Source organism: Cadophora gregata (assembly GCF_030347475.1).
Source record: "Cadophora gregata isolate MNR1 chromosome Unknown scaffold_1, whole genome shotgun sequence".
Taxonomy (NCBI): domain Eukaryota; kingdom Fungi; phylum Ascomycota; class Leotiomycetes; order Helotiales; family Ploettnerulaceae; genus Cadophora; species Cadophora gregata.
In genome coordinates this window covers 1,663,794-1,683,291 of record NW_026695924.1, presented here as the reverse complement: position 1 = coordinate 1,683,291, position 19,498 = coordinate 1,663,794, and the positions used below count along the sequence as shown (strand labels likewise).

Sequence of the window (19,498 nt, the reverse complement as noted above, 5' to 3'; positions counted from 1 at the left end):
CAAGTCCAGAGTCGGCAGAAGCCTTCTCTTTCTCGGATCTCTTCTCTCCCTTTTGTCGAATTTTTACCCCATGTCCAGTTAAGATTCTTACCTCCAGGCAATGATCGTGGATTATGGCTGTTTTCCGCCCGCGATACAAGAAAATATACTTTTATGACGACATATAATTTACTCTGCTCCATGATGAAGCAGCAATCCTTCAACAGCTTTAGGAAAGCGAGAAAGACAATCAATCGTTCGTCTGACTAAATCAAACCAAGCCCAAGGCAGCTTAAACCACCGGTCATTGCTGCACTTCGGACACCGCAACCAGGGCAGCAGTACTCTACCGTAGATCAAGAGGTACGAGTCTTCCGACAGATCCACCAGGATAGCCTTGTTTAGTGGAGTCAACCTCCCCGACAACGACGATGTGGCAAACCTTATGTACGCCCCCTTTTCTCAAATCATGGAAGCTTTTGAAACATATGTGCCAGGTTTTCCAGAAGAGATGGTTTGGACGTCCAAGCCCTCCATTTTGGGAAGGGTAAAAGAGTCAGGGCCAAGTTCAAATCCCCATTCCATCATCAAAGCTACACAAGAGCGTGCCATCAGAAGCGATACCGACCATTGGGTTCAACGCCTCTGTTGCACCGGAAGGCCGGAAAGCCCACAGGATGTTTCGGTTCTCTGGACCTTAAGTCAGCCACTAGCATCATCTCACCCCACTGAATGAGTGACTCTCAAACAGCACCATTATTATTCTAGACTTTGTACTGTAAGCCTATCAAATGGCGATTCACCGCTGCTTGTTCAAGACTCTCTCTGCACCTTGATGATACACGCGACAACCAGAGCCACGAATTTTCATAACTGAATGATGCCCACGCCGCTAAGCCATGCTCGACACGTAATAATTGCAGGCTTGTACTACTGTCATCAATCATTAACTGACTGTGCTCGTCAAGCTGCAGCTGACAATGGAATGTGAGAAACTGATGAGATGTTGCCACCGCACTCCATCAAACAACTGAGAAGAAAATCCGTAGAGACTTTGAATCCGAGTCAACAACAACATGCGACCAGCTTCCAGAATTGAGGGGTCGAGTGAGATCTGGATCTGGGAGAGATCTTGGCGGGCTTGCACACCTACAGTAGCGCTGATCATTCTGCTGTGGGGGAAAGCTTCTGGTGTCCCGGATTTGTCATCACCAGGGCGGAACACTGAGGCAGTGGGACTAATACCTTATTGTACAGAGCCCTAAGGTACTTACCTAGGTACGATAGGTACGGCAGAAAACCACCTGATGACCGAAAATGCACTTGTATCAGGGACTTTCACTCAAGGCTGAGTTCCACGTCGTTGCCCAAGAAACGAATGGTGATTCATGAATTGATTGCTCCAAGGCTTGGATTCGTTGGCAAGTGAGAAAAGCAAGTTTGGCTGAAATGATCGTCCAGGTGAGGTCAGGACAATCGGCACTGCCCACCGCCAAGAGAAATCCAGAGTCTTATCGCTCATGTGCCATACGATAAGGAACAACATTCGTCGCGGGATCGTGCGCGACGACGCGTTGAGTGAGAACGGGAAATCCAAGGACTGAGCACTTGCAAACAGTTCAGGACACCTCGACGAAAATGGCGGATGACGATGAGAATGTCTCTCGCCAGACAATTCCGTTGAATGGCACTGCCGATGTCCCTGCACCATTGTACGGCTGTGTGATATGCTGTACTTCAGTGCCAGATGAGAAGCGCGTAAGTTTAATCTGAACCTTGACATTTCCCCAGGTATCTTTCTAATACATTGCTAACGAAGTATGATACGTGCAGACTCAATTGGCGGAATACGCCAAACAGATGGGCGCCGTCCACACCTATGACTTGACTCTAGATGTCACTCACCTCATCGTTGGAGAATACGATACCCCGAAGTTTCAATATGTTGCAAAAAGGAGGCTGGATGTGCTGCCGATGATGATATCATGGATCGAAGCTGTCCGGGAACTGTGGATCAATGATCAGGAAATCGATTTGCCTCTGCTCGAGCAGCAATATAGGCTGCCAACATTTCACTCCTTACGATTCAGCATGACTGGTTGTGATGATCGTAAGTGATTTTGTCAATGTGCCCACCACATGGCTAACGTGCTTCTGAAGCAACGGAAAGATTAGAAATAGCTGCGCTAGTCAAGGCAAACGGAGCAACCTATGAAGGTGACTTAACAAAATCGATCACTCATCTGATATCCTTCCGAACCGAGGGTGCCAAATACAAAGCTGCTAGGAGCTGGAAATTGAAGATTGTGTCCATTGAGTGGGTTCGGGATAGTTTGGAGAGAGGGATGATTCTTGATGAGAGACTGTATGATCCAGCACTGCCGCCAGATGAACGAGGGAAAGATGCTTGGGATAAAACTGCACCCAAAAGGACTTCCCTGGGCAAACGATCGCGAGACGAGAGCACCACCAGCTTAGATGGAGGGAAGCGGAAGCTGAGGAGGACAGCAAGCACGAAGTTGAGCACCCAGAACGAGCAAATATGGGGGGATATAGTTGGAGGAGGAGCAAGGGGTAGCGTAACTCAGGTGAACAGAAGTGGGCAATGGGGAACGAATGAGGAAGAGATTACCAAGCCTAAAGCTCAGTCGACGAGTGTGGAAGTACAGAAATCAAATCAGCCCATGCAGCCCACAATCGAAAAACCGCAGCCAGCACAAGGGATATTTAGCGGCTGTCGATTCTACACATATGGATTTTCTCCAGAAAGGACACAGATTCTTCATGGGCACCTCTTTTCAAATGGTGGCGAAGTGGTACAAACGATCGAAGACCTCGTAAAAGAGTCTGGAAAATACCAACCGAATCGACTTTTCAGGATGTTGCCTCACGATCTACCGGTTTCCGATTTTCCCACGCTACCAGAATCTCAACTGCCAATTGAGACAGTCACTTTTTGGTGGCTGGAACGATGTCTTCACCACAAAAAGTTCTTAGATCCGAATGATCACGTCGTTGGTCGGCCATTTCCTGTCTTCCCTATCGAAGGATTTTCTGGCATGACGGTCTCATCATCTGCCTTCGCGGGGATAGATCTGCTTCACTTCCAAAGAGCCGTTGAATTACTCGGTGCAACCTATAGCGAGGATTTTACGCCAAAGTCTTCTGTGCTTGTAGTCAAAACCTTAGCCGGTTTGAGGAAGGATAAATACGATCACGCACAGGAGTGGAAGACCCCCATAATAGGAGCGGACTGGATATGGGAATCGATATCAGCAGGGACAAAACTCCCACCTTCTAAATATCGGTGCAGGTCTCAAAAGAGGTCAGACTCCTTACCAAACACAGGTGTTTCAAAATCTGCTTCGCGGCACAACAGAACCGGCAGCGAAATGTCGATAACTGAACCAAAGGCAAGCGGTCATTCCTCGAAATCGTCTATGAAACCGCCGCCGCCTAATGCAGGATTTGACAATACTGCATTTTCAACTGAAGATCGTCCTTCGAAGGCATCAATGAAGCCACCACCTAGTGTAGGACTTGACAACACGGCTTTCTCGAGAGGACATCCATCCGAGGAGCCTGCGGACCTGCCTGTGAAGCCATCGCGTAGATCAAAATTGGACAAGACTGCATTTTCCGAAGAAGAACTTGTAAAGGTTCCCATAGCAAATTATCCAGAAGGGGAAACTGCGCCAAGTGATACAGCCCTCAAGGAAGAATATCATACCCAAGGTTTCCCCTCGGTGCCTGACATATCCACCGCCGACTCCGAAGAGGTGTCCCAAGACCTCGCCTACAAAACCAAACCCCTTACTGAAATCGATGGCAACTCTCCAACTAGAACCGTATCCACTGCCCCAGCACCGACCGATCATCCCGCCCCCAGACATGACGAAGGCCTCACCAGCGCCATCTCCGCCCTCCTCGCCAAGGCCAAAACTGCACCGCTCCACGCCGCCCCCGAACCTCGCAAACGCGGTCGTATCATCGGGCGCGTCCCTAGCAACATGTCTACAGGCTCAAATCGCTCACGAGACACGTCCGTCGACTCAACAGCCACGCATGGCCATCCCGTCGAGTATCCCCCTTACAACGACTCCACGCCAAATGATCGCATCCAAATGCTTCTCAATGGCGATAAATCCACTGAGGATGTCGATAGCCAGCCGCCTGCTACACAATTGCAGTATGAGGACACGGAGAGTAAGGAGGCGAGGGAAGTGTTGATGGCGAAGATGAGGGGGGAGAAGATTGATAGGAAGGGGTTAAAGGAGAGGGTTGTTACGTTGGCGGATTTTGCGGACCAGCCTAGGAGTACGAGGAGGACGGGGAGAGGGGCTTTGAGGTGAGATTTTATGGGGTGAGATATGAGGGCGGAGAATGGGATACCTGGCTTGGTTATGGTATGGTATATATGTAGGGGTGAGATGGGTGGATCAGTAGATAACTTGGACATAGTTACACAAAATGTGCACATTACCCGGCTCCTACAAAGTTTCAGAGCCGTAGACTTGATGATAGAAGTGAGTACTTTCTATGGCTTCATTGGATTGCAGTTCTTTTGTGTGAATGTGTAGTTTCATCCCTGGGTATCTTTCTTTGACACTTGTGAACTGCCTAGGTACTTAGAGTACTGCCAAGATTATCCAACTTTTGTATGTTAGTCTGAACATGATTTCGTAAAATGCTCTTACCCTAAAATATCAGATTAATATCTGTCTGGCTTACATCACCAGAATTGCTTTTCGATCTCGATGCCTTGCAAGTTTTAGATTTCCCTGCAATGCCATGCATGCCTGCTTCACATTCGGTCTCGCTTAATTGTTGATATTCAATTCACAACACTGCGACAAAGCCGAACCCACCCGCAATCTCAACTTCTCTCAAATTGCACATCAGTTTTCCACCTACTTTATAGCTTACTTATATCAGTACACACGCATGATCACATTATGAAGACGTCAAATGATTCGCAAAATCAAAGGATCAATTCCTAGTCTCGGGTCATATAGTGCCCGGAAACCTCAGACCTAAAATGCCTAGCCCAAGAAACTCCCTCCCCGCCGTCGGGTATCCTTGGAATGTAGCCAATGAATGGAATCCTAAGGCCGGCAAGTGAATACACACGCCCACGTATCTGGCGGTTTCTTTGTTCGGGGAATCGGCGTTTCGGCATCTCTGCTGCTTGACACAGCAGTCTGCCTCATTCTGGGCCTGCTTGCACGGTAAAGCAGGCATATGAATGAATTTTATGGCCCATTATTCTCCATTTACTATTTTCACACGTACAGTTACAAGCCAATTGGTTCCACCTGTGCTTTTTCACGTTTGAATTGGTTTGTGTAGAAGAAACTTTAATATCCATTCTCACCAGCTATCACGACTAATTGTGAAGAAATAGAACTGCGAAGTCAATTAGAAATATAGGGCCTTGCTCAAACGTACTGGTGGAGCAGCCCTCAGATCGGATCTTCCTCACTCCTCTTCCTCATCTTCGTCCTCACTCTCCTCTTCTCCTTCGCTCTGCTCTTCCTGGTACTCATCCGCATCCGCCCTGACTTCCTCAACGGCAGTATTCTCCTCGTGATCATCCTGTCCATCTCCCCGGCCACCATCTCTCTCCTCTTCATCATCCGAATACTTCTCCACCCTACCCCACAACACCCGTTTCTTCTTCTTGACATGTCTGGTCTCCTCCTCCTCACCACTACCATCCTTCTTTACCTCTCCAATACTCTTACCCTCAGCAAGAGCCTTCCGAACCTCCTGCCCAATCCTATCAGACGACTTAATTGCCATGTTCTTCAGACCCTCGTAGATCTGGATGGAGACGCGGAACTCGTTATCGGCCTTGTCCATGTGGAGCGTGAGTTTCTTGATCTGTTTCTTGCTCTCGGTTTCAACCTTCGTGGCGTACATCTTGCGTGTAGCCAGATTCTCGGTGGAGTAAACAGAAAGGAGGTAGCAGGCGCAGAGGAAATGGTAGAGGGTTCGGTGGTCTTCGGCGGCGTTGTAGATTTCCTTGAGATAGCTGAGAACGAGGGCTCGGTCTTCATTGGGACAGTTTGGAGACTCGAGGACGACCTTGGCCTGAAATTGAGTTAATTTTGGGATGTGTAACGAGAGAAGGGGAAAGGGGTGGGGGGAGAAAGGAGGAGAAGATTAGCTTACATCTTCAAGGGTAGCTCTGTTCTGCTCGCTGATTGGCGATATGGCCACGAGAATTGGGTCAATTTTGACCTTCTTGGCATTCTTGATGGCTCTGGTGGTTTTGATGGTCTTGAAGGAAGGACGCATTGTGAGATTGTGGTTAATAGACAAAGAGAATTGTTTGTTGTTTTGTTGTGTTTCCTGATAACTGGTTTCTGTGACAAATTCTGGCAGCTGAAGCTGTATGATAGACTGCAATGCGCTTTGTGAAACTCGGTACTGGCAGAAACTTGTATGGTAGAGCATTATTGTAGGTTAAGAGCAGTGGTGTAAAAGACATCTGTGGCTGAAAAATGCTCGAAAGTGGGCCTGTGGCCTGAATCACTTCACATTTACAGAAGCGACATAAGGCTCGAGCTAGCGCGGCGCGCAAAGCAGAGCGTCAAACAAGCTAAAATCCTTGAGTTGAACCTGTTTTAACCTAATCAGGCATTCATGTGAGCCATCGTAAGGTAATACTTGAGTAATTATGAAGTGTTGGGAAGCGAAAGTTTAGCGAGATATCCCCTGAATCAACAAACTTCATTCTTCTGTGACCACAATAGCGACTGACCGAGTATGAAGAGCACTCCTGAGTCAAAATAATACGTCCTGCCTGTTTTCAGCTCAAAGGGGCTGCGGTGCTGCATTGGGACTTCTTAAAGCCTTCCCAAGAGACTTCCATGGCCTTGATCGACCACTGCTGCGTCAAAGACTTGAATGCCTTCATTTCAACTTGCCTCCAATCGTGTCCAAGCTTTGAAGGGTTTGAAAAGCCACTATTATATCAAAAACAAACTTCGTGGAGGAAGACTCAACAGTCAATATTCATAACGAGTAAGATTCCATGTCTTAGTCCGCCTTAGTCCGCCTCCATTGCCATTTGCCAGCTCCATTTGACTAAGCATTTCGCGATCAAAAGCAAAACGAGCCCTAAATTCAGCCAAGTCATCTATGTAAAGTCCCTGATGTACTTCTGAGAACTTCCTCGAAGATCTCCAATGCGGCTTCCAGCTCTTCATCGGTAATAGTGATGGGCGGCGCAATGCGGAACACCCCTCCAAACATCTTCGAGCCCAAAATATTGGCAGAAAGTCCAAGTTCCATCATACGGTCTCCCAAAGCAGCAGCCAGATCTAATCCCTGTTCTTTAGTTTCAACATCCTTTATGATCTCGACACCTGCCATGAGACCACGACCTCTCACATCTCCAATGCATCCATATCTCTGTTGAAGCTCCAGCAGTCCGGCGTGCAACTTTAATCCAGCTACTCGCGATCGTTCTACAAGGCCGTCACGGATGACTACCTCGAGGACTTTGAGACCCACGGCAGCAGGTAGAGGGTCGTTCACATGAGTCGTGAGGAATAAATATCCGCGATCGAAGCAAGTCTGCTCGATAAGATTCGAAGTGATTACCGCAGACAGCGGGAGACCATTTCCAAGGGTCTTGCTAAGAGTCAGGATGTCTGGGGTGACACCTTCATGCTCAATTGCGAACATAGATCCACATCTTCCAATACCAGTTTGGGCTTCGTCAACAATGAGTAGCATGCCACGTTTCTCGCAGTGTGCTTTCATTGCCTTGAGATAGCCGGCCGGCAGAACATGCATACCGCCAGAACTAAGGATTGGCTCGAGAATGACTGCTGCGAGGGATCCGACGGATTGAGTGTCGACGAGATTCCATCCATAGTTGAGTTCACTCTCCCAGTCATAAGATCCGTCGGGGTGTCTGAACATAGATCGGTATGCGTTTGGTGAGGGAAGGACAAGACTTCCCGGGACCTTGAGAAGTCAGTGGGTATCCACACACTCTCTGGAGATGAGGCTTACAAATGGACCATACCCCCTACGCCCGGAATGATACGTTGATGCGCTGGCAGCTCCTGTCATGCCATGCCATGAATTACCAAGAGCAACAATCTCGAACTTTCCTGTATACAGTTTTGCCATCTTTATCGCAGCTTCGTTCGATTCAGCCCCCGTACTCAGAAACATTGCCTTGTCAAGTCCAGGTGGAAGGAGGCTTGTAAGCTTCTCAGCCAACTGTACAACTGGTGGGCTTAGCATGCCACTGAATAGATGATCGAGATGAGTAGCATGTTGAGTGATTGTTTGAACGATTTCAGGATGTCCATGTCCAATGAGGCAAGACATTTGTCCAGATGTAAAGTCCAGGATTTTTCGGCCATCTGCCGTGAAAATGTAAACACCTTTTGCTCTAGTAATCAGGTTTGGCTCGAAGTTACCGCCGTACCGAGCAAGCGTTGAAACTGCAGTCTTCATCATCGCGTCGTTATCGATATTGGTGTACAAGCATCCGCATTTCGAGTTTGCCCTCTCTGTTGGGGCATTTTCGATTTGAGAAGGCATCTTTGGCGAAAAGCCACAGCGGTCCACAATGTCAAGCCTGAGAGTCTTCAAATGTGGTAAGAGTAGTATCAAACCAAGTGGATGATGAACAGGAGCGTGCACCATGGTGACATAGCTCGCGCACGACACTTATTTATGATATGGACGATTGGGGAACGAGCACTTCGCTCCGCACTACGATGCCGCCGCAAAAAATGGTCTCCGAAAGGATACATCTAGAGCAGAAACTACTGCGATTTTTACTTTCTGTGATAAGGGAATTACGGTCCTGTCTTGGAGCAAGATTCCATGGGGGAAGCTGTCGGTGCGGGAAACTTCTCGGGAAACTGCGCAGACGGGAAACTGAGTGGGAAACTCACATGCAGCTTCGCCGCCACAATGCTTGAGAGGTTGCATGGCCAAGAAGTGGTAGTCAAGATCTATAGATAGAAGTAATCGATACGAGTATCCGGAGAATTTCCTATGGACCCATCGGGAGATGAGAGTGAAGTGTTGTTGGTCAAAATAGAAAACATTTCCTGGGTTAGTCTTTTCCGAAAGTGGGGCCGGTCATCAACTTGCCTTCGACGTCCGTCTGACTTGACCACCTTCATCCCGATCACATATTTCGATGCTTTCCGCTATGCTGGCCCAAGGAGTGATTTCCTTCCCGCACCTGTCATCCTTTGTGTTTGGTGTACACCATGGCTGACGTTACCCATACCTCCCCGCAGTTGCCCGTGTCACGCCCCTACCGCTCCCACAAAATCAGAGCTTGTGATGCTTGTCGAAAAAGGAAAGTGCGATGCGACGTCTCATCCATAGGAGAAGATTGCCAGTTATGTCGTGAGCAAGGAAAGCGGTGTCAATATTCCGTGGAGGAAAGGCCAACTCGTCGGAGAGGACTGCCGCTGGCAGAGAGATTTACAAGCGAGCTCGAACACAACAACACCCCTGTATTGAAGCGAAGACACGCATTAATCGATGATTCGGAACCCATCCCAGGTCCAGATCTCCGAGCCCAGAACTGGGAGAGGTCTCATTCACGTACTGATGAGGATGCGAACGGTGCCTCGAACAGATCGAACAATGGAAGGCAATCGTTGCACATTGTCGGACCCGCAGTCTCATCGGATGCTCATGTCTTGGAGCAATACATGTCCCCTGGCTCGCCGGAAGGGAGAACGAGCGACAACCCATATAGCGTCTACTTCTCAGATCCCTCAAAGCCGATTCTTTACAAGAAGGTGCCAAGAGGGAGAGTCGGCTTATCAATAAATGATAATGCCGGTGTAAAGCAAAGAGAAATATTTGAGCAGATATTCTACCCAAACGGAGCTCAGATTCGCCAGCTGTAAGTTTTTTCCCCTCTAGTATACATACAGTACTGATATAACCAGATACCTCGCCAAGATCCACCCCGCCTTTCCCATTCTCGATGAGAAGTTGCTCACCGAGCCTTCAACAAGCCAGAGCAAAGGAGCTGCAGCGTTGCTGTGCGATGTCTACGCCAGCTCACTTGTATATTGGAACCAATCACCAATTTCATCAGGCAGATCTCGGCCAGACCAGCGTTATGCTTGGAACCTTGCAGTCCAAGCCTTGGCGGACGACTTCCTGGGCCCTGACCTATCAACACTTCAAGCTCAAGTTGTGGAGCTAAATGGCCGACCCGTATACTCAATCATCGGAAACACAGTTGGTAACGGGCGAGCGGTAGCTTTGTCGTACAGCTTAGGAGTAAACAGAAATCCGAGTCAGTGGAACATTCCCCAGCAGGAAAAAGGGCTGCGTATTAGACTTTGGTGGGGTGTCTTGATTCACGATCGATGGTAATGCTTTCTGACTTCTGTAAATGCAAAGTGCTTACCAAGTTTATTTTAGGGGTAGTTTTGCTCATGGGACCCCATCGAATATAAGCTCCAGGCATTATGATGTGCCAATTCCAACCTTGGAAATGTTGCTACCCGAAAGCTCTGTTTCAATGGATCATCGGAGGTCTTCTGAGAGTTTCATTGCCTTGTGTAAATTGACCGAGATTTTGGGGCAAGCACTACCTCTCGTATACGACCTCGAGGGGAATTCCCCAAAAGATACATCGAAAGTCATACGACGGATAGAAGTGGATTTAGACAAATGGGAGGACTCTCTGCCAGACTATTTGTCGAGCATTTCGAGTCGAGCAGGTGTCTCAGGGTCAAGCAGTCTCCACATCTGTTATTTATCTCTCAAGATGTTGATCTGCCGAATCTCACTGCATGTAAGTTCGTAGCTAAAAGCCCCCTTGAAGCTTTCTGACATGCTGTTATGTAGGCCATTTCCCAGCAGGGATCAACCGAAGCAATTGAAGCATATCGATTTCGGCAAGTTGAGTCCAGAAATGCAGCACAAGCAATAGTTGACTTCATTACCTCACTGAAGACTTTCCACCTCGCCGAATTCTGGCTTCCTTGTAAGTGCACGGGCTATATAAAAAGCCGATGTGTTACTGATAACCTCTACAATAGACACCACTTACTACCTCACATCGACAATTACCTTGTTGCTGCGCTTTGCCGTGGAGACAACCGAAGACTTAGTTGCTGAAATCTGCGTCTCCAGCGTGAAAATGTTCACATCATGGCTGCGACATGCTAGAGAAGTGAACGACTGGGACCTAGCGGAAGACTGCCTGAACAATTGTGAAGGTATCATAGCTAGGCTGACTGAAAACGGCCGACGTCCTCAACAGAAAGCTGTGTCAGATATACCTCCTATAAATCTCTTTGGCACGGAGCCACCGAATGATTGGTTAGATGCCACGTTACCTGTCTCTTACGGCCCAATGGATGGATCTGGGCAAGTCCGAGATTTGTGGGATATGTTCGGCTTCGATGAGCAGTTTCCTGTATGAATCTGAAAACACAAGCTGGAATGGACAATCGATCGATGCAGGAGCAGGCCATCCAAAGTATCCAAAACTCTGCCGTGGCCATGATGCAATGCCACAAAATCCGGTACGACTCTTAAACAAGTGCAATACTAAAGCCCAAGCATGGAGGTCTCGTCTTACTCAATCGTGCCGGAGCCCGGGCAATCTTATCACCCAGCCAGATCTGGCTTAATTTCTTTCAACAAGATATAACCCAATAAGCAGATTCCAGCATCTTTTCTAGCTGGGCAGAGTTGTACGGCGGAGGTATCTGGTCTAACCCCATCCACCTCCTGCAAGAACTAACATTACCTAACATGCCAATGCATCACTGTCTGCTAGATATACAAGATACCAAAGAAGGAATGAGACACAACTGCTGGAACATCCATCTGCTCTGCGAGCCAGTGGGTGTTCTGGGGACTTTAGCAGCGTGAAACAGAGCGGGAGGCGGGTGTGAACCAGACGTATAACCTATGGACGGACGTTATTCTCATAGATCACTTCGAAATAAAGGCTTCAAACTTTTGCTGTGTTGAACGGATTTTTTCTTTTGCTTTCTGCCATGTTGATTTTTGGCGAGATGTGTTTTTGTGGGGCTTCGTTATGGTTTAGCGAGGCGCGTGAGGTTGAAATGTTCCTACAGTCACGAGAGGGCGTTCGCCAGGCCACCCAAGGCCATGAAATCGCCACATTATAAGTGCCAAGCTAGTATATGGAAGTAATCTCAAATAGTCTCAGACAGAGAAACACCTAAGATCGGTGCTCAATTGAGAGGAATTCGAGAGGAGTAGAGTGAAAAGCTTCTTAAGCACTACCGCACATGCGAAGCTCTCTCTCGCTCTGTGTAGTTCTCATTCCATTCCTGCGAAAATTATACTTCACCTCGAGAATTTCGGGTTCCTCAAATCATGACAATAGCATAGCTGCAGACCAATCCCCTCTCAGACTATGCCCGGGTTCCATCACATTCAAACTCCACACTCAACGGCCTCAGAATCGCAGACCTTGGAAGCGGGTAAATTATAGATACGTTCGTGTCTTGGAGAAAAGATCTGCTGACTACGATGTGTGGAGTAAGGATATACGCTCTATTGAATGATTACATGTGCTCAACATCGATGTGGCGTCCTTACCTAAGAAGATCCCATGAACCTTCCCATCAAGTACCCAATCACTAAACCTCACATTAGTGAAACACAGCTGAACAGGCTGGGAAGTGACTCGGTGACATCTCTCAATTTCTGATCTTCAACACTGGTGTGCCGCCAATTTCCCCTTCAACAAGTCTCCTAATTCTTTGGATTTTGAGAAGTAGTGATAACAGGGCTTCGATAGTAGCGAGAGTAACAGATAGGATTGCGACCACGAATTTACCACTCTCAAGAGTCATAAGAGGTGACTAGGCTTTGCGTTCGTAGTGCAAGGTGAAGAGTTTATAGAAAAAGTGTATTCCCCACGCAGGCCATCCAAACAGTGCGCATGCAAAGTATATATATGCTAAGAGTGTTTGTATTTGGGATTTATGGATTTCCTAGATGTCATTATGACACTGTTGCGAGGTATAAACATTAGCTTGGGACGCCTTGAGACAATGGAAGTGGTCGCGGGCGACGGCCTTAGCTATAACGTCCTCGTTGACCTCGAAGTGTTTCTCCTGAACGGCCATAACTTTATGAGTGGACTGGTGCTTCTGTGCTGTTTGGTAGATGATTGGATCCTGACAACAGAGGTGCTTGAATGGGACTTGCTATTCGTGATGCGGGACGAGATGCGAGGAATGTGTCGTGAATTGGAAGTGACTTTGCCGAGCACCCTCGCTCTCAACTTGGAAGGAACCCAACGAAGAGGTACGAGGCGAGGCAGATGCTCACAAGTTTCTAACTAATAGATGATGCTTAAATAGCCGTGTGGTTTGAAATTTGTGGATTAGATACCCACCTACTCAGCCTTTAAAAATGTCACCTTTACCAATGTGATGCTATCAGGGATCTAGGAGAAATACAGTTGATTGGGGGGCCTACGACTCAGTGTAAAAGATCTATACTTAAGCTCCCTAATTGTTCAGTCACACGGTCGAGTCACTCCAACATATGCACATCTGTTGGCATTAACCCAGCCCGTGAATATTCTCTGATGCGCCATGAATATCTTTATTTACATGCCGGACCTGGAATCCAGCCATCAAATCCTTGGATTTATTCGTCATTCCAGATCTAACCCCATGGTATAGATTACCCACAAAGCAAATTTGCTTTTGTAACAATTGCTCAAGAGTTAGCTGCCCTATTGCACGACACAAAAGACTAAATCCATAAGTCAAAAGCGTTTTGAGTTTATACCTGAGGAAAGGGGACTGACTACCTAGCAAGTACAATTCCAGCCCTTAGCCATGATTCTCCCCAGCACTATAGCCACCAGAGTGACAATACCCACGACAGCTCCAAGATAGAATGGAAGAAGGACGGCAAGCACCTCGGCTGCTTTTTCATTCACCGTCCGATCCCTACCCTTCACCTTCCAGAAAGCCTTCCGGACTCTGAATCCCGTTCCAAGACCAAAACACAAGATCATCAATCCCTCCGTTATCAACAATCCCATGAAGAGTTTCCGCAGCTCACTCCTGTGTAGATCGCAGAGTTTGTTGTTTGCTTTGTCTTCTTGGAGTTGGTTGTGCAAGCGGGATAGGGCGAACGCTCCGATTATGACCAGAATGGCCGTACCAGGTATGGTTTCTCGAAGGGCCTGCTTGTACAATTTCTGCTCCGAGTCTGTCGGGGACTGGCTGTTGACATTTTGTTGGGCTTGTGGCTCAGAAGAAACTTTCTCGATGGGCAGATGACTGGAAGAGGGTTTTTCTTGACCTTGGAAGTGTGCAGGATGCTTGGGGTTGAGCTTCGAGAGGTATTGGTTGGGAGGCATGGTGACGAATTTCAGTTGCCGATCTGCTGATATTTGCTGTTCAAGATCAATTTAAGATCTGTTATTGTGGCCAGGAAGGAAGGAAGGCACGAAGGGGTGGGAGCTAGCCTAGCGCCGCAGAAAGTCAACAAAGGAGCGCTCGCTTCAAAAATAGAGTTGCTTTGACCAAGAATAAAGGTGGATTCAACGGCTTTGACCAAACCTCAGACAGCAGCACGAAAGTCACATGCAGAAGATAGAAGATTGAGAATTTTCAGTCACTGGCATGTGTTGTTTAAAGATTGTTGGAAGCAAGCCATGGGGCCCATGACATGGGCATCTGACTGCGAGACAGTCGCGATTACTAAATCAGTACTTCCAAAGCGAATATGGCAAAATTGTGAATTTTAATACCGTATTTCTACTCGTGCTTGTCAAAATTGGACTGACTTACTGCTTGATGCCACGATTTGCAGATGTGCAGCCGCAAAATGAGGCCATTACTGTCTCATGGCAAGATGAATTGTGCTGGACAGAGTCACAGTCCTTATTACAACGAGCCGCTACAACTGGTATGCTTCCTTTGTTGAAGAGGAATAAAGCTGCAGATACAGTGATCCAGGAAACGCTACGGAAGACATACTTATATGCCGTGAATGTCAGAAGACCTGCTCAGCATGAGTTTATACCCGAGAACGCTTCCTGTATTCTCTCCAGCTTTCAGTAAATACTTCTTCCCTAGACGTGACTTACCTCAGTATCCCTGACAAGGAGAATTCATGACTCTTTATTAAATTATATTCCCCGTGACTTTCAACTAGCTATGGGTATGGATTCTATTTTGGGCTGTGTGTTCATCCCCCATTCCAAGGCACATACTGTACAACCTAAATGAGGGTACTGAACTTCTCAGCAATCCTTAGATCAATCAAAACTCCATTCACATACCCCAAGAAATATTTCATCCATACCTCCAAGACGTTAGAGAGCAAACCTGCTCTCTTCCGAAGCCACAATTATTCTCAGAACTTCAGCCCAGTATTTGAGTTGGGAATGGTCGATGGTACGTACTTTCAGATCGGTGATTGGTTGGTCAGCATGTGACACCAACGGTAAATGCAGCCTCACCAAAACGGGCAGGCAGGTCAGGGCAGGCTGGTAGGCATGTCTTGATAAGAAGGCGCCTTCGGATTTCGAGTTGTGTACAACATCACACTCATCAGGTCGAATCTCTCGAAAGGGATGAGAGTAGTCTAGCTCGACTGGGCCACCACACCTTTGGTCGCATCCTGACCACCTGCATCCCTCCATCCTCCCCCAGATTGACCCCGCGAATTTTAAAGACGCCAAAAGCCGACTCAAACCGACACATCATCAGGGCACAGAATGGCTTCGACTTCATATCCACAGGCTGAGAGCTCGAATGGCAGTGGCTCTCCTCAGCAATCGCAGCAGCAGCCTCCTCCTCCTCAGCATAAGCGCGTTTACCAGGCGTGCATCCCGTGTCGCAGGAGGAAGGTGAAATGCGACCTGGGAAGTGTGGACAACCCCGGCGATCCGCCTTGTAAGTCGCAACCTCAATCCAAAACAATCGCAAGACAAGCACTAACTCCGCCGTGAAGGTGTGCGATGCAGAAGAGAGAGCAAGGAGTGTTTCTTCTCTGCGACGAGAAGAAAGAGGAAGCATGAGGATGGCAGACCCGACAGTCTCGACGGCTACGAGTACCAGGACGAGTACATCGTTCGCAATGGCCGGAAAATGGTACAAGGCTCGCCCCCAGCCTCGATACGACAATCGTCAATGGGCGCTCCGACGTCTGCTAGATCAGCAGTGCCCTACGGAGATGGTGCGCCTGTCCTTACCGGACCACCCTTAACTCCTGGAGGATCAATTGGTAGAACACAACCTTTGCGCCGGCCCACCGAGAACACAAGAGATAGCTCCCACCGAGATGATCGACACTCAGATGAATCGAATACACAATTGGAAAATCTTGAGGCGCAGGAAGTTATGCGAAGGGAGGTTTATGGTAGGTGTAGTTTTCGGTGAAGCTTGATTAGCAAGGCTAATGCGCGTCCAGGGCCCCATGATGCATTGGATTTACTGTATAAGGCCGCTACAGATAGGTATGTGATCCGATGAACAAGAGATGCCATAGAAGCTCATTTTTTTTTAGCCCAGGCCACAAGAGAAGTAATAGCCAGGTCTCATCCATGGTCAACAACAGCACATCCGGACATCAACCAATGGCCTCCCCTCTACAAACGATCAATCGACCCTTCCAGACTGATATGAGACCTCCCGAGGTGCGAAGAGACACCGCAATTGATCCTGCATTATCCTCAGAGGCTATGGATAGACCAGAGAGAACGCAAGATCAGGGCTACAAGGACGCAGTAAAGGCTTGGTCTCGATTTCGATTTGTCCGAGCTGGGTGGTTTACTCCAAGCGAAGCGATTGATTACATTGACTAGCACGTATCTTCACATCCTGTAGGATTGGCTTTACTGACTGATTGTAGCTACTATGAATACTTATCTCCACTGACGCCAATTTCTCCTCCGACATTCAGAGACCCAGGAACCCATCCTACACTCCTCATCGAGGAACCTATCTTGACCGTTACGCTTCTTACGATCGCTACCAGGTATCGACGAATACCTGGCCCTGGAGGTCACTGTAGATCACATGCAATCCATGAACAACTCTGGACTTACTTACGGGGAATGATTGAAAGATGTCTGTGGGGACAAGAAGCGTTCGGCGGTGGATTCTGCGGATCGGGAGCTGAATCTGAAGCACAGACGTCTAGCACGGCACCATGGCGTGGATTACGAAAGGGCAGTTTGAGAACACTGGGCACCATTGAGAGTTTGATGATATTGACGGAGTGGCATCCTCGAGCGCTCCACTTTCCCCCAGCCGAAGCCACGGATGAGCTAATGCTTCCATCTTATGATGCTTCGGATACGTACAGTACAGACGAAGAGGGCGTCGGTCGACTCCCACGAGGTGTTGGCGGCAAGAGAATCGAAAGTTGGTTGGAACCAGCTTGGAGAAGCGATCGAATGTGCTGGATGCTGCTGAGTACTGCAATGGGCTTGTCCTATGAACTTGGTGTTTTCGACGAGATCGAAGAGTTGTTAGCCGCTGGGGGAGAAATGACTCGGCCAGAATATGAAGACGAGGCATATCGTCTACGTGCAGCACGCATAAAGAGGCTCTTGCTGATATACGTCACGCAATTGGCTGGCCGCCTTGGATGGACAAATATGGTTCCTGAGAACTTAAGGGTCAGCGATCCTGCTTTCGCCCCACGGAAACGAAGACCATCAGTCGACGGAAAGACCCCCGAGACCAACACTACTGTCACCAATAGTTTCAACTATATTCCAGACTTGGAACTGGATGATCAGATTATCCACTGCTGGGCCGGGATCAGTAATGCTATGAGGATTGGCAATGAGAAACTTTTCCGGTCAAGGCAGTACACGACGAAGATCATCAACGATTCAACTTATGTGGAGCTTCTCAAAGACTTCCAACCTATGCTAAAAGCATGGAAAACGGAGTTCGAGAGGTTCAAACTCCCACAGTACATTAGCCACATACTTTCGATCGAATACCAGTATGTTCGAATCTATGTCAATTCTCTCTCCCTACAAGCCGTTGTGGAAAGATGCAGTACAGAGGCTGGAAATCGATTCAATGCGTCTGGCCATCCTGCCAACGGAATAGTGCCTGGTGCCATGTCAACTGAGAACCAACAGACATATTTCGGAAAGCTACCTCTCGCAACCTTTGGTAGCTACACAGCTGCTGATCAAGACTACGTGAAGGAGGTTGTGGATGGAAGTCGACAGCTCTTGAAAATAGTCGTAGATGGTCTGCTACCTGGAGGCTACCTGAAGCACGCCCCAGTACGGACCTATTTCAGGATTATCAGCGGCGCCATGTTTCTACTGAAAACATTTGCCCTGGGTGCATCGAAAAGCGATGTGGAGCAGAGTATCGGTCTTATGGACAGAGCCGTCGATGCCTTACGAAATTGCGTTGTTGATGATGTCCACCTAGGTATTCGCTTCGCTGATCTCCTAGAAACCTTGACGTCTCGACTTCGGGGCCGATTCATAAGTGCTCCGGGCCCTCATCCTCACGGCGACCCTATAAGCAGAGCCCGCAGTCCAGCCATGCATCACGAGCCCGACAACAAGCGACAAAAGATGGACCAGCGCGACCAAATCCGAGAATGGAGTGCCGCAACTCCAAATTATGGCATGGGCAACGGCGCAGGTAAGTGACACAAATACTTAAGTACCTTTCTCTCATGGAACCATACTCACCTCTTAACAGATCTCAACGTATCAGCCACACCGTTTGACCTCAACCAAGGATCTTTCGTCCCTGCTCCGGGGACACCCTACAACCAAGAACCTGGCTCAAGCTATGGCAACGATTTGCAAGATCCATTTAGCGACTGGAATACCAACAATGGCTCGGATTTCTGGTATCTGCCTCCTGGCACGGCGTTCTATCAGCATCTAGGTGACCAGGGCGTAACGCAAACGGCTGAGGGTGTTAATGTTGGTGGTATGGATTTACTGGATTTCATGGCGTTGGATGGCCCAAACTTTGTTGGCGAGGGGTTTTGACCGAGATTGCGGACGGTTTTCGGGGAGTTCGGCGAGCATTGGACGCGGTAGGTAAACAGTACATGTATGGCTTTGTGATGGAACTTTCGGGGTGTCAGAGTGTTAAGAACTTCGTAGCTGGATTTAGTAGCAAGATTGCAACAGAGCAAGGATTTATTGCCCGTAGCTTTCAAAAAGTGTCGCATTTTCCTTACTTTCATACCCGCACGAAAACCCAAAATGTATATCCAATACATACTAGAGATTCGACAAGGTATCTTACAGAATGAAGGGTATCTCGAAGGTTTGGGAGATCTGGGGGGTGAAACCTACCTTGCTCCTCGTCTGTACAAGTTCTTCGATCTCGCGTCACATCAGCAGATCTTCAAAGTCTTCTTGAAATACGCAAGAAAGAAAACAAAAACAATTCGGCATATTTCTAATTCCTCAATCCTGAAACTTCATGCGCAAGAGATGGCCAGATTTATGATTTCTTTTTTGAATAAGAATCTCCATGGGTATTATTTC

General features: G+C 48.0%; 6 protein-coding genes across 8 annotated transcripts; 3 read left to right on the top strand and 3 right to left on the bottom strand.

Moving 5' to 3' along the window:
- The first annotated feature begins 837 nt into the window (after nucleotides 1–837).
- Nucleotides 838–4,653, top strand: ONS95_000563 (uncharacterized protein). Of its 3 annotated transcripts, XM_058493721.1 has the most exons (4): nucleotides 838–1,737; nucleotides 1,813–2,089; nucleotides 2,140–4,385; nucleotides 4,441–4,653. In XM_058493721.1, exons 1-3 carry the CDS (start codon nucleotides 1,618–1,620, stop codon nucleotides 4,329–4,331), a joined length of 2,589 nt encoding a protein of 862 aa, XP_058363922.1. In that variant the 5' UTR covers nucleotides 838–1,617; the 3' UTR covers nucleotides 4,332–4,385; nucleotides 4,441–4,653. The 3 variants fall into 3 exon arrangements, with proteins under 3 accessions (XP_058363922.1, XP_058363924.1, XP_058363923.1); XM_058493723.1 differs by having other exon boundaries at nucleotides 1,813–4,653; XM_058493722.1 differs by having other exon boundaries at nucleotides 838–2,089; nucleotides 2,140–4,653.
- A 705-nt stretch (nucleotides 4,654–5,358) lies between these two features.
- On the bottom strand, nucleotides 5,359–6,279 carry ONS95_000562 (uncharacterized protein; the record flags this gene model as incomplete). Its single annotated transcript, XM_058493720.1, has 2 exons — nucleotides 5,359–6,072; nucleotides 6,154–6,279. 2 exons carry the CDS (start codon nucleotides 6,277–6,279, stop codon nucleotides 5,458–5,460), a joined length of 741 nt encoding a protein of 246 aa, XP_058363921.1. The 3' UTR covers nucleotides 5,359–5,457.
- A 418-nt stretch (nucleotides 6,280–6,697) lies between these two features.
- On the bottom strand, nucleotides 6,698–8,770 carry ONS95_000561 (uncharacterized protein). The gene is made up of 2 exons (XM_058493719.1): nucleotides 8,008–8,770; nucleotides 6,698–7,959 (listed from the first exon to the last, which is right to left on the bottom strand). Exons 1-2 carry the CDS (start codon nucleotides 8,650–8,652, stop codon nucleotides 7,120–7,122), a joined length of 1,485 nt encoding a protein of 494 aa, XP_058363920.1. The 5' UTR covers nucleotides 8,653–8,770; the 3' UTR covers nucleotides 6,698–7,119.
- A 347-nt stretch (nucleotides 8,771–9,117) lies between these two features.
- On the top strand, nucleotides 9,118–12,352 carry ONS95_000560 (uncharacterized protein). Its single transcript, XM_058493718.1, has 5 exons — nucleotides 9,118–9,880; nucleotides 9,927–10,358; nucleotides 10,411–10,786; nucleotides 10,840–10,978; nucleotides 11,034–12,352. Exons 1-5 carry the CDS (start codon nucleotides 9,231–9,233, stop codon nucleotides 11,417–11,419), a joined length of 1,983 nt encoding a protein of 660 aa, XP_058363919.1. The 5' UTR covers nucleotides 9,118–9,230; the 3' UTR covers nucleotides 11,420–12,352.
- A 1,204-nt stretch (nucleotides 12,353–13,556) lies between these two features.
- On the bottom strand, nucleotides 13,557–14,407 carry ONS95_000559 (uncharacterized protein). The gene has a single exon (XM_058493717.1). The coding sequence runs from the start codon at nucleotides 14,357–14,359 to the stop codon at nucleotides 13,802–13,804; it is 558 nt and encodes a 185-aa protein (XP_058363918.1). The 5' UTR covers nucleotides 14,360–14,407; the 3' UTR covers nucleotides 13,557–13,801.
- A 1,317-nt stretch (nucleotides 14,408–15,724) lies between these two features.
- On the top strand, nucleotides 15,725–19,250 carry ONS95_000558 (uncharacterized protein; the record flags this gene model as incomplete). Its single annotated transcript, XM_058493716.1, has 6 exons — nucleotides 15,725–15,902; nucleotides 15,961–16,368; nucleotides 16,420–16,465; nucleotides 16,516–16,812; nucleotides 16,861–18,632; nucleotides 18,693–19,250. The coding sequence occupies 6 exons, from the start codon at nucleotides 15,725–15,727 to the stop codon at nucleotides 18,989–18,991; spliced, it is 3,000 nt and encodes a 999-aa protein (XP_058363917.1). The 3' UTR covers nucleotides 18,992–19,250.
- Between the last annotated feature and the right edge of the window lie 248 nt (nucleotides 19,251–19,498).